This window comes from Rhagoletis pomonella, unplaced genomic scaffold (assembly GCF_013731165.1).
Source record: "Rhagoletis pomonella isolate Grant_MI unplaced genomic scaffold, Rhpom_1.0 Rhpom_scaffold_00001, whole genome shotgun sequence".
In the NCBI taxonomy this organism is placed as follows: domain Eukaryota; kingdom Metazoa; phylum Arthropoda; class Insecta; order Diptera; family Tephritidae; genus Rhagoletis; species Rhagoletis pomonella.
The window spans coordinates 43,534,562-43,549,126 of NW_023458555.1; the positions used below are offsets into that span (position 1 = coordinate 43,534,562).

A 14,565-nucleotide genomic window follows, 5' to 3' on the forward strand; every position below is an offset into this window, starting at 1 on the left:
GAGTAAAAAATTTAAAATTTTTATGAAAATTCATTAAATTTTCCTTAAATTGTATACATTTTGATACCTTGATAAATGGTTTTGTTTATAGCATCAACCATATTTTTGTACAAAAATAATAAAAAAAAATTATAGCTTGCAAAACATTGTGAATATTTAATAAAACAAGGGTGAACGCAGATATAGTGGTGCGAGCGTATATATAGAGCACTCACCAATGGACTCCTGCGCAGCTTCTTTGAATTCTTCTTCAATAATCGCACCCATATCTTCGGCTACTGAACATTCTGTCAATATAGTCGTTAGTCTGGCGCGCAAACCACCACGTTTATGCGGGGTCAATGAGGCAGATACGGCCTCCTCATTGTCCAACGACAGCGATGAACGTCGCCTTGTGATACGATGTGGCGTGTAACTCACCTCAGCTGATGCCGAAGCCCGACGACGCGTGGAGCGGCGCGGTGTACCAGCTTCGGTGACGACTTCCAGAGTTGGTGTTATACAACGAGTCGGCGTGAGATCCGCATTTGCTGAAGCTCTGCGTCTAGCACTGCGTCGAGGCGTATAAGTGCTGCTATCAATTGCCAGTTGTGGAGTTTGTGCGTTCATTCTGCTTTGTAGCGGCGTTTTCAACAATGTCTGTATGCCTATCAGCTCCTCCTCGTCACCTTCAACTGCAGCAGACGCCGCTGCTGCGCTGGTGGATGCCTTCGGAGTGCGCATTAGATTACGCAAGCCAATAAAACGGGGTGTGGAGGTTTGTGATTGCTTTGGGGTGCGCAGCATTTCACGTATACCACGGAGATTTGGTGTTTTGGGCTCCTCCAACGCAGAGACACCAGTTTCAGTGGCGATGTCAACGGGTTTGTTATCCTCATCGGCGGCAATGATTTTCTTCTCTTCCTCCTCCTCGTTAGTGACTGCATCAACTGTTTTGACGTTTTCATGTACCTCAATAACAGTTGTGTTGGTGTCAATTGGCATAGTCGCAAATTCATTGGAAGCCTGCGTTGGCTTTTTAGTTGCTTCCGACACTTCGTTGGAGTCATTTTCGATTGATGTGGGGTTTACTGCAGGTTTCCCGGAGTCCACTGAAGACCCCTTGAGTTCTGAAACAGATTCTTCAATTGCCTTAGCCGGCTCTGCTATCGTATTGCCAATAAAAGACTTATCTGTCTCTACTTTTCCGAATTTATTCGAATTCGGGACAGCAATCGTTAACGATTTCGCTTCGCAATCTGCTGGTGTTGCATGTAAATCTTTGTCGGTCACTGAAGTTTGTTGATCTACTTCATCATCGGTAAACAATATATTTTCTTCAAATATTTCGGTTTCTTCATTTTCTATCAGTTCAATTTGTACAGACTCCACCACAGCAGCCTCCGAGTCAATAGCATCTGATTTTGGTTCGGATTTAGCGGCTTTTGTTTCATCCGCAAGCTCATTTGGAGCACCTTCACTATGATCTACCGGCTTCTCTTCAAGGTCGCCTGTTGTAGACTCTGGCGCATTAGAAGTATTTACTTCGGCAGTAGTTATTTCGAGCATCTTCATTTCTGGTTCTGTAGGGTTAATTGTAATTTGATCAACTTCACCTACGCTTATCGGTTGTTTGGAGGCCCCTTCTTGCTCTTCTGATGTTATTGTCTTTTCTACAGAGCTACTTTCAGTAGTGGACACATCAAACTCACTGGGCGTGGTTATCGATGTAATCGATACCATTTCCGTTTTCACTGAACTAGCATTAGAGCCGGTGGACACGATCTCAGATGTTGATGGCAATATATCAGAATCAGTCGATGATACATCCTCATTCACGCCTGGTTTAGCGTCGGGGGCCATCTTACTTGAATTTGGATCTTCCGAGACAGCATTGTCGGCGTTCTGGTCGCTGATTGTAAAGTCTTCCACATCAGCTTCCAATTTGTTGGTATTTGTTTCTTGTTCAGCAGTCAAAGCACCTTCTATTGAAGTACTGTGTGAAACGTTGGTATTATCCTTAGCAACAAGCTCTTCGATTTTCTCGCCTACGTTCGCAGAAATCGCTGCTTCCAATTCAACGGCGTCCTCATTTCCACTGCTCGTGTTATGTATGTCTTTGCCCAACTGCTGTTGCAATTCATCAGATTTATTCAGAACATAATCGATCTCTTCCAGCAGTTCCGCTGTGCCTTGAGATTCCCCGGTGGCTTTGGGAGCGCCTTCGTCTTCAAGGCCTTCGGTAGGCACTGGAGTGACCAGAATGGTTTCGGCTTCGTTGGCATCTAGTTGTGCAACCATGACGCTACTGCTTACCTCATCTGCATCTAAGGTCTCGAGAACTCTATCGTTGGACTCTTTTGAAGTCTCTTGCGTTTCAGCTTCCGTAGTGTTTACTATTTCTCTGATCCGGTTAGAATCTGCAGAGATATCTTGCTGATCCGTTTCCAAAATAGTTGCACTCGTACCTAATAATTGCTCAGTCCTAACACTTCGTTCCTGGTGTTGCTGACTAGCTATTGTCCCTTCTTGTGGATTAGTCGCCTCTATTGGTTTATCACTCGACTCGACAACTTCGGCGAAACTTTCCGATATGTGTTCTGACACGTTATTGTCTTTATTTTCTTTGAAGTCTTGCACACTCTTCTCTTGCTTTTCAAACCCAATGGTTTCTGCAACATCAACGGGTATATCAGGCCCTGCCTCGGCCCCAACCACAGATACTGATTTCTCTGGCGAAAACGTTTTATTAATTTCCTGATTTTGTGACACGGATGCCTCCATTTGCTTAATGGAATCTTGTTCAACCGGCGAAAATATTACATTTTGAGCAGTAGAAGTATTTTCAGCTTTAAGATTCACCTCCTCTAGCGAGTCATCCACAGTGAAGGTGCGGCTTAACTCATTAACTTCATTTTTAACATTATCGCTTAAAACATTCTCTTTCCCTTCTTTTCCTGGAGTATCTGAAGGCAAGTCCTCATTTTTTGTTTTCTCCGATGCTAAATTTGTAGTTTCATTTTGTCCGCTTCCCTTTATCGCGGCTGCAACTAGGCTGCGCGCACGCGAAGCTACTTGACTGCGGCTTGCGCTAGCGGTGCAGAGTGACTTACGTGCTTTTGCCACAAGTTGAGCACCGATGGATGTTGGTGAATGTTTGCGTGGAGGCACAATCGAACGCCGTGGTTTCGAAATATGTGATGTGAGTGTTGAGCTGCCGAATGATTTGCGCACACCTCGTAGTGGTGAGGTACGCTTTGCTGCTGCTGCGCGCGATGCAGAAGCGGGCATTTTCCTGCCTAGAGTGGCACCCGTTTGCAGCGGAGTGGAAGTTGTTATTGCACGCTCCCTTGCGGGGGTTGATGTGCTGCTTGCACCAGCCAAGCTGCGCCCTGTCGTGAAGCTGCGACGCTGTGCTGCAGCCACGTTACTCGGAGATCCTATAGCGATGCGTCCCTTAAGCGTGGAACGGGCTGATCCGGTTTCATCCATATTAACTTTACGCTTAGGTGTGGTGGGTAGTTGTCGAATTGGCGTGGTGCTACTGGGCGCCGTACGTAGTGGAGTGTTGACCTGCTTCTTGGCGCTGGTCAATATGGCACGTTTCATTAGGGACTGCGGTGTGCGCAGTGGAGTAGAAGTCACCTGTTTATGTCCACCACGCTGTGGGGTCTTCGACGGTGCACCCGCACGCATGGACGGTGAACTAGTGCTGGGGGTGGCCGAGTCTTCTGTAGAGATTTCAATTACCGCAGTAGATGAGTCAGTGGAACCATCGACACTTATAACTGACTCAGCACTTTGTGGCGTTATATTGGATTTACTGGTCGACGGCTCTACTAACGGAGTCCCTGGTAGCGTATGAACGCCCTCCTCTTCCTCTGGACCTTCTTTTAGGTTGGAAAAGGCGAGCGGAGTGGTAGACAGTTTGACGTCGCTGGGAAGTGTTTTATTGCATTTAAAAGTAGGGCGTCGACGCGAGCTGGCTGGTGCCAATATGCTCGGTGTAGTTAAATCAATTAAATGCATGGAGGAATTTCCGGCAGCCGTACGTGAACCGAAAGCTTTCTTCGACGTTGCCGGCGTGGTGAAATCAATAAAGTCGCGACTGCCTTCGTCGTTGTAATCAGAGAGCACGCTTTTCGGCGTGCTGTATACGCTCCTGGGAGTCCTGGCTAGACAAGTAACTGAAGGCTTACAAACTGCTGTAAAAGATTTTTCGATGCGAACGCCGGTTTCGCGGGGTGAGTACGATGTGATCACAACATCAGATTGGTGGCACAACGACAAAAGACTCCTTTTCTTTTCAGTACTTTTATTTTCTTTGTTTTGTGTACAATTTATTAGATCCGCTTTCGGGGTATAATCTAACTTAATTAGCGGTGTACTGGCAATGGTTGGCGCACTTCGCTGTAGCTCTGGTGTAACGCTTCGACGTTCCTTAGGCAAAGTTTCTACTTTTATTTTGCCATCTGCACTATCTTTTGATGCAGTAGTTTGATTTGATATGCCAAGTTCATTATTACAAACTTCTGGTAGTTGTGAAGATGTGTCCTCTTTTGCTTCGGACTTATTTGTGTCTGTGCTGGTACTAACTTCTTCACCATTCTCGGACTCCGTGATGCTTGGTATTTCAGATGAAGTGTTACCTTCGTCATCTGAGTTAATGCAGTATGCAAAGCTATTTGTTGAAAAATTAAATAATTCCCAAAAATAATACATTTAGATATTTTGTTGTGACATATTGTATTTTAAGACAAATGCGTATGTTTTCAAATAAAAAATGTTGCTCAAGAAAAAACTGAAGAGAATGCACGCAATTATGAATGTATGTATGTATATATATCGACCAATATCGACTTTATTTCAAAGCTCTAATATGATGAATATTTTAGTTTAGGTGAACATTATAACTCGAGTAAAAATTGAGATATCTTAACGAAACTTTGTACGTGCACTTCTTTCGGACGTGGGTCGGATGGTATTGAAAATAGGAAAAATCGGACTAACAACCACGCCTACCTCCCATATAACGGAAATTTTCAAAAATACGAAAACTGCAATATTTTAGTAACTACTAAAGATTATTCACTCAAAATTGATATTTACAATAGTTTTAGACGACAAACAAGAATACTATAAATTTTTAGAAAATGGGCGTAGCCACGCCTACTTATGGTTACATGTGTATATCTTGGTAACCGCTGCGCCAATTTCTTCCAAACTTGGCACAGTTGTTAGCCTTGCTACAGCATACCAAATGGCCGAAAATTTTTAAAATCGGACAATAACCACGCCCACATTCCATATAAGGGTAATTTAGATAAATACGAAATCTTTGATAAATCAGTAAATATTAAAGCTAATTTATTCAAAATTTACGCTTGCAACAATTCTTTACCAAGAAATACGTTTACGATAAAATTTTGGAAAATGGGCGTGGCACCGCCCACTTATGATCACATATACAGTTGTCCACAAAATAATAGGAGTGGGATATTTTAACCTGTTTTGGCTATTTGTCTTTAGTTTATTTAATGTTTCGTATTTTTTTGTAAAAGCCTAGCTGGTAATACAACAAACACCATATAAATTTACTCTTTCAAGTTTGTACAAAAATTATAAAAATTCTGCAAATTTTCACCAAAATATCAAACTTTTTAATCAGAATCTTTAGAAAATATGTTGGTATGTAGTTTTGTAGCCCATTCAATTCTAGTCTGAAGAAGTGCAAGTTTCAAGCTGCTAAAAAATTCCGTTGATTTTTGAGAATTTTTTCGGTTGAAGGTGTTTCACGTTTTTTCCATACAAAGTATGTTCGACAATTTTCTTTTATATGGGGACAGTGCCAGCAAAAAAAATTGCCAAAAATCAACGGAATTTTTTAGCAGCTTGAAACTTGCACTTCTTCAGACTAGAATTGAATGGGCTATAAAACTGCATACCAGAATTTTCTCTGAAGATTCTGATTAAAAAGTTTGATATTTTGGTGAAAATTTACAGAATTTTAATAATTTTTGTACAAGGGTTGAAATCTGAATTTATTCGTTGTTTGTTGTATACCCAGCTTGACTTTTGTATAAAAATAATAAACATTAAATAAACAAAAGACAAATAGCAAAAACTGACCAAAATAACGCACTCCTATTATTTTGTGGACCACTGTATTTAATGGCCGAAATTTTTTAAAATCGGACAATAACCACGCCCACATCCCATGTAACGGTAATTTGGAGAAATACGAAATCTTCGGACAAATCAGTAAATATTAAAGATAATTTATTCAAAATTGATGCTTTCAACAATTCTTTACCATGAAATACGTTTATGATAACATTTTGGAAAATGGGCGTGGCACCGCCCACTTATGATCACATATATGTATCTCGGTAACCGTTTTACCAATTTGTACCAAACTCGGTATGTGCCACATAAAAGCAAAACGTTGAAAATTATTGAAATCAAATTAAAATTGAGGCCGCTTTTGATATAACGGTAAAATTCAGAAATGCTGCAAACTAAGGACGCTAATTTACACCCCGGCTTACCATGTAGCGGTAGCTTTCAGAAAGGTGAAAATCATATATTTAATACTTGCGCCGGGTATCTAATGTTCGACTCCGCCCGAACTTAGACTTTCATACTTGTGAGTTCAACTGAGTTAAGTTGAGTTAAGGTAAGGTGAAGTTAATTTAAGTGGAAGGTGAAGTGAGCTTAGATAAATGACGTGAGTTGAGCTGACTTGGGGTAAGGTAAGTTGAGGTGAAATAACCAGAGACCTAGAATAATAATTATTTCATGGGGGAGTTTTGAAAAAGTCATCCAAATGTTCGTAAGAATTATAAAAGTATTTTGATAGACTTTTTTAAGCCATTGATAACTATTATTTTAAGACTTATATTGTAAAAGTCTTTTGATAATAATTATCAGCAAGATATATATTTTTAACTCTTCAAAGACTTTTATTTTGAGACTTGTATTATAAAACTTTTGTCATAATAATTATCATAGAGATAAACATTTTTAAGTTTTCAAAGACTTTTATTTTCAGACTTATATTATAAAAGTCTATTCATATCCCCCTATTCTAGAACCCGAATTTTCGAAATTCGTAATTCGTAACTACGTTACGAAAAACGTAAAACCGATTGAAACATTTGTATAGTGTTGTCAATGACACATGTAAGATAAACACAGTTTTTACAGGAAAGTAATTTTTATTTATGCAGTTCAACAGTTTATTTAATAGCTTATTTATTCAGTTAGTTTAACAAAGCAAAATACGGTTGTTGTAAAAAATTTGTTGCAGTTTTTTTTTTTTTTAAATTACACAAATTGCGAATAACAGCGACCGCGTGGTCGAAGAGCCATTTTGCGACTGATGTAGCAGACTACCGATGGACTTCGACATCTGTGCCAAGTTGACATTGATGAAACGGAACGGAATGCTAACAAACTTTTCTCAAATGTTTCGCAAACCGTTCTTAACTTAAATTGATAAATAATGTTTGAGAAAAATTTGAGAAAACGTTTAGTTTCAAATGATAAACAATGCTAGAAATCAAATTGAGAAATACAAATTAATTAAAAAAACACTCATCAAGTGCTTATTTATAGTAACATTGTTTGATTTTACATGTTTTGAAAGAAACGATGGATTCTATAGCATTTGCAATTATAGCAGCGGAGTAAGAGCGCGTTATGGGAATGATTTCACAAAGATATGCGGAGCTGTCGGGCATAGTAACCATGGCCGCATCTATGTCAGCTTCTGGTTGAATTGTTGAACCGCAAGCCAGAACTCCCCCTATGTCTGAATAACTGGTTCTCATTCCAGTCAATACAATACCAACTTTGTTAGGTCCACCACCTGTTGCGCTTGCTTCTAAAATGGTGACAGGTAATAAGGTCAATGGAAATAAGGTCAATTGACTTACAATAAACATTGCCCCGTAAGTGTTGTTTTTGAATAAATGAAAAAGGTTATTGCCAAATCCTCAGTGTTGTGATATTAATCCACACACAATCATGAACTACCACCAAATGATTGTATTAAAAAAATTTAAATTACGAATATGTAAAAACACGATGCGAAAAACTAAACGCACAGCTGGAATACGAGAAATATTTGAAGAAAGAGTGTAGAAATGATCCATAACTTGCAATACATGTTTCATTTCCACAAAATAAAGCGAACACTATTAAATTGAAGAAACAGTCCATGACCAAAAACCCCGGAGGAACCCTGAAAGAATTCTGTTTTAAATTAGCATATTTTGAACGAATTCGGAATGTCTAAGGTGGAAAAGAAAGCAACCTTTCTATAAGGAAACAATGTCTCCGCCAGCAATTTGTGACGACATCATTTAAAAGCAGCTAAGGAGAATGACGACACTATTTATTAGATGGCACATTCAACGAGCCAATGTGCCAAAATACGGGTATAAACAATTATTGATTATTTAATATCGGAACCAAGATCATATAAGTTAATTAATTGGTTTTCACACACTTTTGTAACACAAATTATATGCTTTTTTACTGCAGACAAGTTGTTGCCCCAAAACACAGCAGAAATCTTCCAATCAGGGCTGCCAACTATCGTTAGTTATGAGGTGCCATATTGAGGATAAAAAAGTGCCAAAATGTGCCAAATAGAAAAATAAAAGTGCCAAAAAAGGTGTCATTCCTTTTAATCATTCACATTTAGCAATAAAAAAAAGCCACATTTTCCAAACAAAAGTGCAATGATAAAATAAGATAAACCAGTTGAATAGCCTTTATAAATTAGAAAAATTTTAGTTGAGAAAAAGAAGTGCACGCAAAGGATTTCACAAAAATTTATTGAAATGTAATTTTTTTACAAAAGTGCCATTTTGGCACTTTGTGCCAAATTGAAAAATTAAGTGCCATTTGAAGTAAAATAGGGACAAATGGCACGATTTGAGCCAAGTTGGCATCCCTGCTTCTAATAACTTACATATATAAAAATGTGAAATATCGAGGGCTTGGATTCATTAATACCCTCTATCTGCAATTTGCACAAAAACTAATTTGTGATTTTAGAAACCATCTGGGACTTATTACCTGTCGTTATATAAGGTAGCATTAATATCACTGATGACAGTTAAAGCTTAGGTGGATTTTTATGTCAGAATCTCACGGCGTAGCGTGACGTGGTGTGCGCCCCGGTCGCGCGGTGTGGCGCGGTGTGGCGCGCTGACGGGGCCGCCGCGAAGCTAAGCAAATTTAATGTTTGAAAGAGAAATAATGTCAATGGATTTTATTTCGTTTTTAAAAAGGTAATAACGTCAATTGACTTTATTTCGCACCAGGGTGGAAAATAAAGTCAATTGACCTTATTTCCGTTGATCTTATTACCAGTCACCCATTTTAAAAATAATTGCTGGATAATCGACTAGGTGCCAAGTTAGCACTACATACCATTTTTTTCTTAACAAACGAAAGCTACAAATGTTTTCTTTCCACAATAAATTTACAACAAGCAGGCTACAATAAATGCCGTTTTCCCATGTTTGCTATCGTTATTTAATCGACAGTGGGGCATGGTGTCAAGTTAGCACTACATACTAAATTTTGTTCGAAAAACAATCAACTCAACTTTTTCAGAAAAACGAAAACTCCAAATTTTTTCATTTCACAACAAATTTTCAAGTCAAAACAATTAATGGCATTATAACATATTGGATATCTCAATTCTATCGACTAGTTGTATGGGTCAAGTTAGCAATACATACCATTTTTCCTTAAAAAACGAAAGCTACATATTTTTTCTTTCCACAACAAATTTACAACAAAAAAGCTACCATTAATGCCGTTGTAACATTTTCAATATTTCAATTTTATTGACTAGGTGTATGGTGTCAAGTTAGTACTACATACCATTTTTTCTTAAAAAACGAAAACTAAAATTTTTTTCCACAACAAATTTCACAACAAAAAATCTACAATTAATTCCGTTGTAACTTTTTCAATATCTCAATTCTGTCTTAAATGGTGCATGGTGTCAAGTTAGCACTCATACTAAATTTTGTTCGAGAAAGGGCCACCTAAATTTTTTCAAGAAAAACGAAAGCTACAAATTTTTTCTTCTCACAACAAATTTTAAAGCCAAAAGCGTAAATTAATGGCATATTGGATATCTCGATTCTATCGACAAGGTGTATGGTGTCATACACTACATACCAGTTTTTCTTAAAAAACGAAGCTACAAATTTTTTTCCATAACAAATTTACAACAAAAAAGCTACAATTAATGTCATAGTTAACTAATTACGAAAAGTGTAGTGCTAACTTGACAGACGTCATTTTTAACACATGTGAGAGAGTAACTTGTTTTTGCGCTCTAATTACACTGTTCCACAGTTTCAGGGTCATTGTCTGGGGCGAAATGATTCCAACTCTGGATGAAAGATCAAGACCCATATAGTAAAACCTTAAAATCGTTTTACATTCTTTGGTCAAATTTCTTTGCTATGGCCATTTTAAATTTGCAATATTTTGCAAAAGTGTTTATGAATAAATGAAAAAAGAGTTAAAATACCTATGTTGTTTCGGGACCTAGTAAAATTATACGAGAAATAATTTTGCAGAACATTTTAACCCGTTATCTCCCTCACAAAAAGGTCGTTTTGGCACTTTTTTTAGAAAGTGCGAATAAAATGGAATTTTGAAGGTTAGAGGAAGACTAAAGGGTTAAAATGTTATAGAAAATTATTAACCATAAAATTTCACTATCCTCTGAGAGAATTTTTTTTTAAAAAGTATCTGTAAGTCCACAGAAAATAAAAAAGCGTATATCCCCTTGAAATATGCAAAAAAAATTTAATGCTTTGTTTTTGCAGGTATATTGTTCATATATGTGTGTATGTAACTCCAGCTCCAATTGTTTAAACAAGTAACCTAAGTGTAAATAATCTTTGGTAGAACATAATAATTTTATTAAAAACGTAAAATGGAAGCGTACAAGTCAGATATTAACAGCTTTTGCTACAGCTGTGGTAAATATGTACCAAAAAGTGAGAAGTTTTAGTGCCGATTTTATTCAAGCGTACGAGATGTATTTTAATCTAAACATTGTAGTGGAGAGAATGTATGCAGTTTGGTGTCCCAATGATACGGACTTATTCTGGCAATGACCACGATAAATCAAATTGTCGAAAAATTGATGGACGCGATGGAAATAAATTATCTAGCAGACGACTGGAGATTATTTATTGACAGTTCGAAATCTAGCTTAAAATCGGTTCTACTGCATAAAACCAATGCAAAACCTTTAATCCCAATTGCATACAGTACCGAAACTAAAGAGACATATGAAGCATTAGAAAATATTTCGCAAATGGTAGACTATGATAAACATAATTGACGCAAATGTTGTGATTTAAAAGTAGTCGCATTGCTTTGCGGTCTTCAAAATGTGGCTATGTAAAATGTATGTGCTTTAAGTGCGATTGGGATACACGATATACTGGGAACCAATATGCATGCCATGATTGGCAATAAAGAGTATAAAGCAAGCTTGAAATGGCTAACATGATTCGTAGACCTTTGGTGCCCAAAGAGAAGATATTACTACTACCGCCACTGCATATTAAACTTGGACTAGTTAAAAGCTTTATTAAAACAGTCGCTAAACGAGATGCAATTTTGTTGTTTTTGAAAAAATTTACCCGAGGCTTAGCGAAAGTAAAATTAAAGAAGGTATAATGAAATGTTTTTATTTTAATTGAAAACTAAAACTTGGACACATTTAAAACAGCACTAATTTTCCCTCTTCAGGAGTACTTAATGGTCCACATATACGTAGGTTGATGACAAATGATTCATTTAACAATGTTTTAAATGACGATGAAGTGGATGGTTGGAAAGCCATCAAAGATGTAATTCATGGCTTGTTGGGCAAACACCGTTCCAGCAACTATGATGTCGCTTTAAAAAAATGCTAAAATCATTTGCAAAAATTGGAGTTCACATATCCTTAAAAATTCACTATTTACATCATCATCTGGCTTATTTCAGCAAGCAGGTATTCACTGAGTCCGATGAGCACGGCGAGCGCTACCATTAGTGGCTCTTCCATTCATTTGAAATGAGGTAGTAAATACTTGTAACACAAAATATCTTACCTTATTCTAATTAAAAACACAATACATACAGTGACGAGCAAAACTGTAACATGGTGTAACACTTTTTATTTCAGCCACCGCTATCTTTCCAAGTTCTAACGACTTTCATACTTTTGTTGTATATTCTTGTTGGTACATCCCTACTCCCTCTCTCATAAAGATTTGAACTCAATCCAACAATAATAAAACCAGCAGGCAAAAAAGTAAATTAAGGCAAATGTTAAAGTTTTGCACTCACTCTCAGTTTTGCATTTCCCAGTTATCTTTTACTTAGTTAGAAGTCAGATGACTTTTTTCTGTATTGTAATTTTTTCAAGAAGTGATTACCAGTAAATAATATGGTTAATCAGTAAACATAAATGTAAATAATAGATTTACTGCAGAAAGGCGGAACCGCAGGAAAAGTGGCAAAAATTTGTGGAGCTCGCCACATGAAAATGTTAAGACTGAGAAAAAATATAGCCTAAAATGTTATTAAGGACAAAGGAAGTCTGTCAAAAAATATTACGGTCCGATATCTTTTGAACTTAGTAGCAAGTAGCGCTGCAGCCACTATTACAGAAGCGCTTAAAGTATTAAAATTGAATGCAAATCAGTAAACAGCGAGGCGAAGAATTGTCAGATTGAACGCAAAGGCATAATAAAAGAAGAAAAACTCATTTTGATTAAAATAAATGTGCGAGTGGTAGCATTTTGCCGGATCGCACGAAAACCGGGCCGTTGCCTAATGGGATTAGAGGTATACGCCGCCGAGCCACGCCGGCGCCGTTTTTTGTCATTCCTCACGCGCCGCCGCGGAGTTACGAAAATATCAGCGCGGCGGCGGCGTTCGGCGCCTAAGGAATTTTGTACAAAATTTTCATGATGTATGTACATTGAATACATCGTTTGAAGGAACTAAATAATACTTGTATAAAACACAATTTTACGAAATGAAAATTACATTTTTAAATTAGTTTTTTTTTTCATAATTTGGGCCACTGAACAAGAATATGATCTCCTTTAATTTTCCAAAAATAGCGTAACTCAGAAAAAACATAGGTAACATATTTTTGGACATAAGCGTTTATTACAGTTAAATTAGTGTCGAATACTGGTAATCTAACGATTTTTTTCCGCAGTTGACAATTCTTTTCAATACTACAACAATACTACTTTTTTATACACCTACTACAACAACAAGAAAATTATAACACATCAAAAACTTTAACGGCAATATTTCAGAAAGCTGTTATAATAGAAGCGGCCTCATTGCATCTAACTCCTCAATTATTGGAGAAAAAAACAAAGACAAGTTGATTTTTCAATGTATTTTTTTAATATTTTAAACAAACACATTTTTTGCTAATATTTACCTTCGTAAGTTATTTTTATCTGGGGTCCCACATACGTATACCAGTACTAGGTGGCTGTGCGAAAATTACGTTTGCATTCCTTAGTGGTGGTCAAACCCCAGGAAGGTTTTGCTCCCTCGCATCGCAATGTTTTCTACACAGGGTTAAAGTTCCCTCTTTATGGTGTAAACATTTGTATTATTTTTCATTACATTCGGTTCTCCTTAGAAAAATTTGGCTCTTCCTATTTTAGTAGAAATTTTAACCATCTATAAGCCATTATTTTCAACAGTGGGTCAAAAAGGCCCGTTCTGGTTCGAGTTGATGGGTTAAACTTTTGGAAAAAAAGTAGACCAACCTTGTTTTCAAGACGTAATCCGCAAAAATCGTAAGAACTCCGTAATTTAACATAACGGTTGATAAGATTATTGCAAAAATTTATTGAGAGCAACATAAATTACCCCAATAACTAAACTTTTAAAGGTTTTTTATTTCTTTAAATTTAAATAGTACATACGGATCTGTAGAGAACATAGAGATCCGTGTGTGTATGTATGTATATACCTCAGACTTTCTTCTGTTCGCCCATTAATCAGCGCCAGACACTCAACAGTTTAATTCAAGTAGTAAGTAACAATATTTAAATTTAAAACTAATTCAATAATGAAATAAATATTATTATAATAATAGAATAATTGGCATTGCGAATGCCTAACGCTGACGAGTTGAAATAATAAGATTAGTAGCCTCATGGCTCTTTGAAATCTACCTTATGAGCAGTAGCGCCTGCGTTTCCAGACGAATATTTTTGAAGTTGACCACGCCGCCGCCGCAAAGCCTGTCGGCGTAAACCTCTAATTGGGATATGTTAGACCTTACAGAATGCAATAAAAAAACAAATGTTTTAGATTTAATTGAAGGTTAGTTGGTCTGACAAGACTAAATTAATCGCTTTCAATCAGATGGCCGGGCATGGTATTGGATCAAAGCCCCAAATTAAGCCTAAGCGCATCATGTTAGGCAAACTGTGAATCTCAGTGGTCGGTCAATAATAGTTTGGGGTTGTATTTCAAAAATATTGTTGATCCGTTAGTACGCATTAT

The 14,565-nt window shown here is 37.3% G+C and overlaps 1 protein-coding gene across 1 annotated transcript in view; it reads right to left on the bottom strand.

Moving 5' to 3' along the window:
• Window positions 1-14,565, bottom strand: part of LOC118744436 (mucin-17) — a gene marked incomplete in the record, with an annotated part of 52,271 nt that overhangs the window by 32,801 nt on the left and 4,905 nt on the right. Inside the window, 1 exon segment of the mRNA XM_036477456.1 lies at window positions 216-4,660. Coding sequence (XP_036333349.1) covers window positions 216-4,660 — 4,445 coding nt within the window.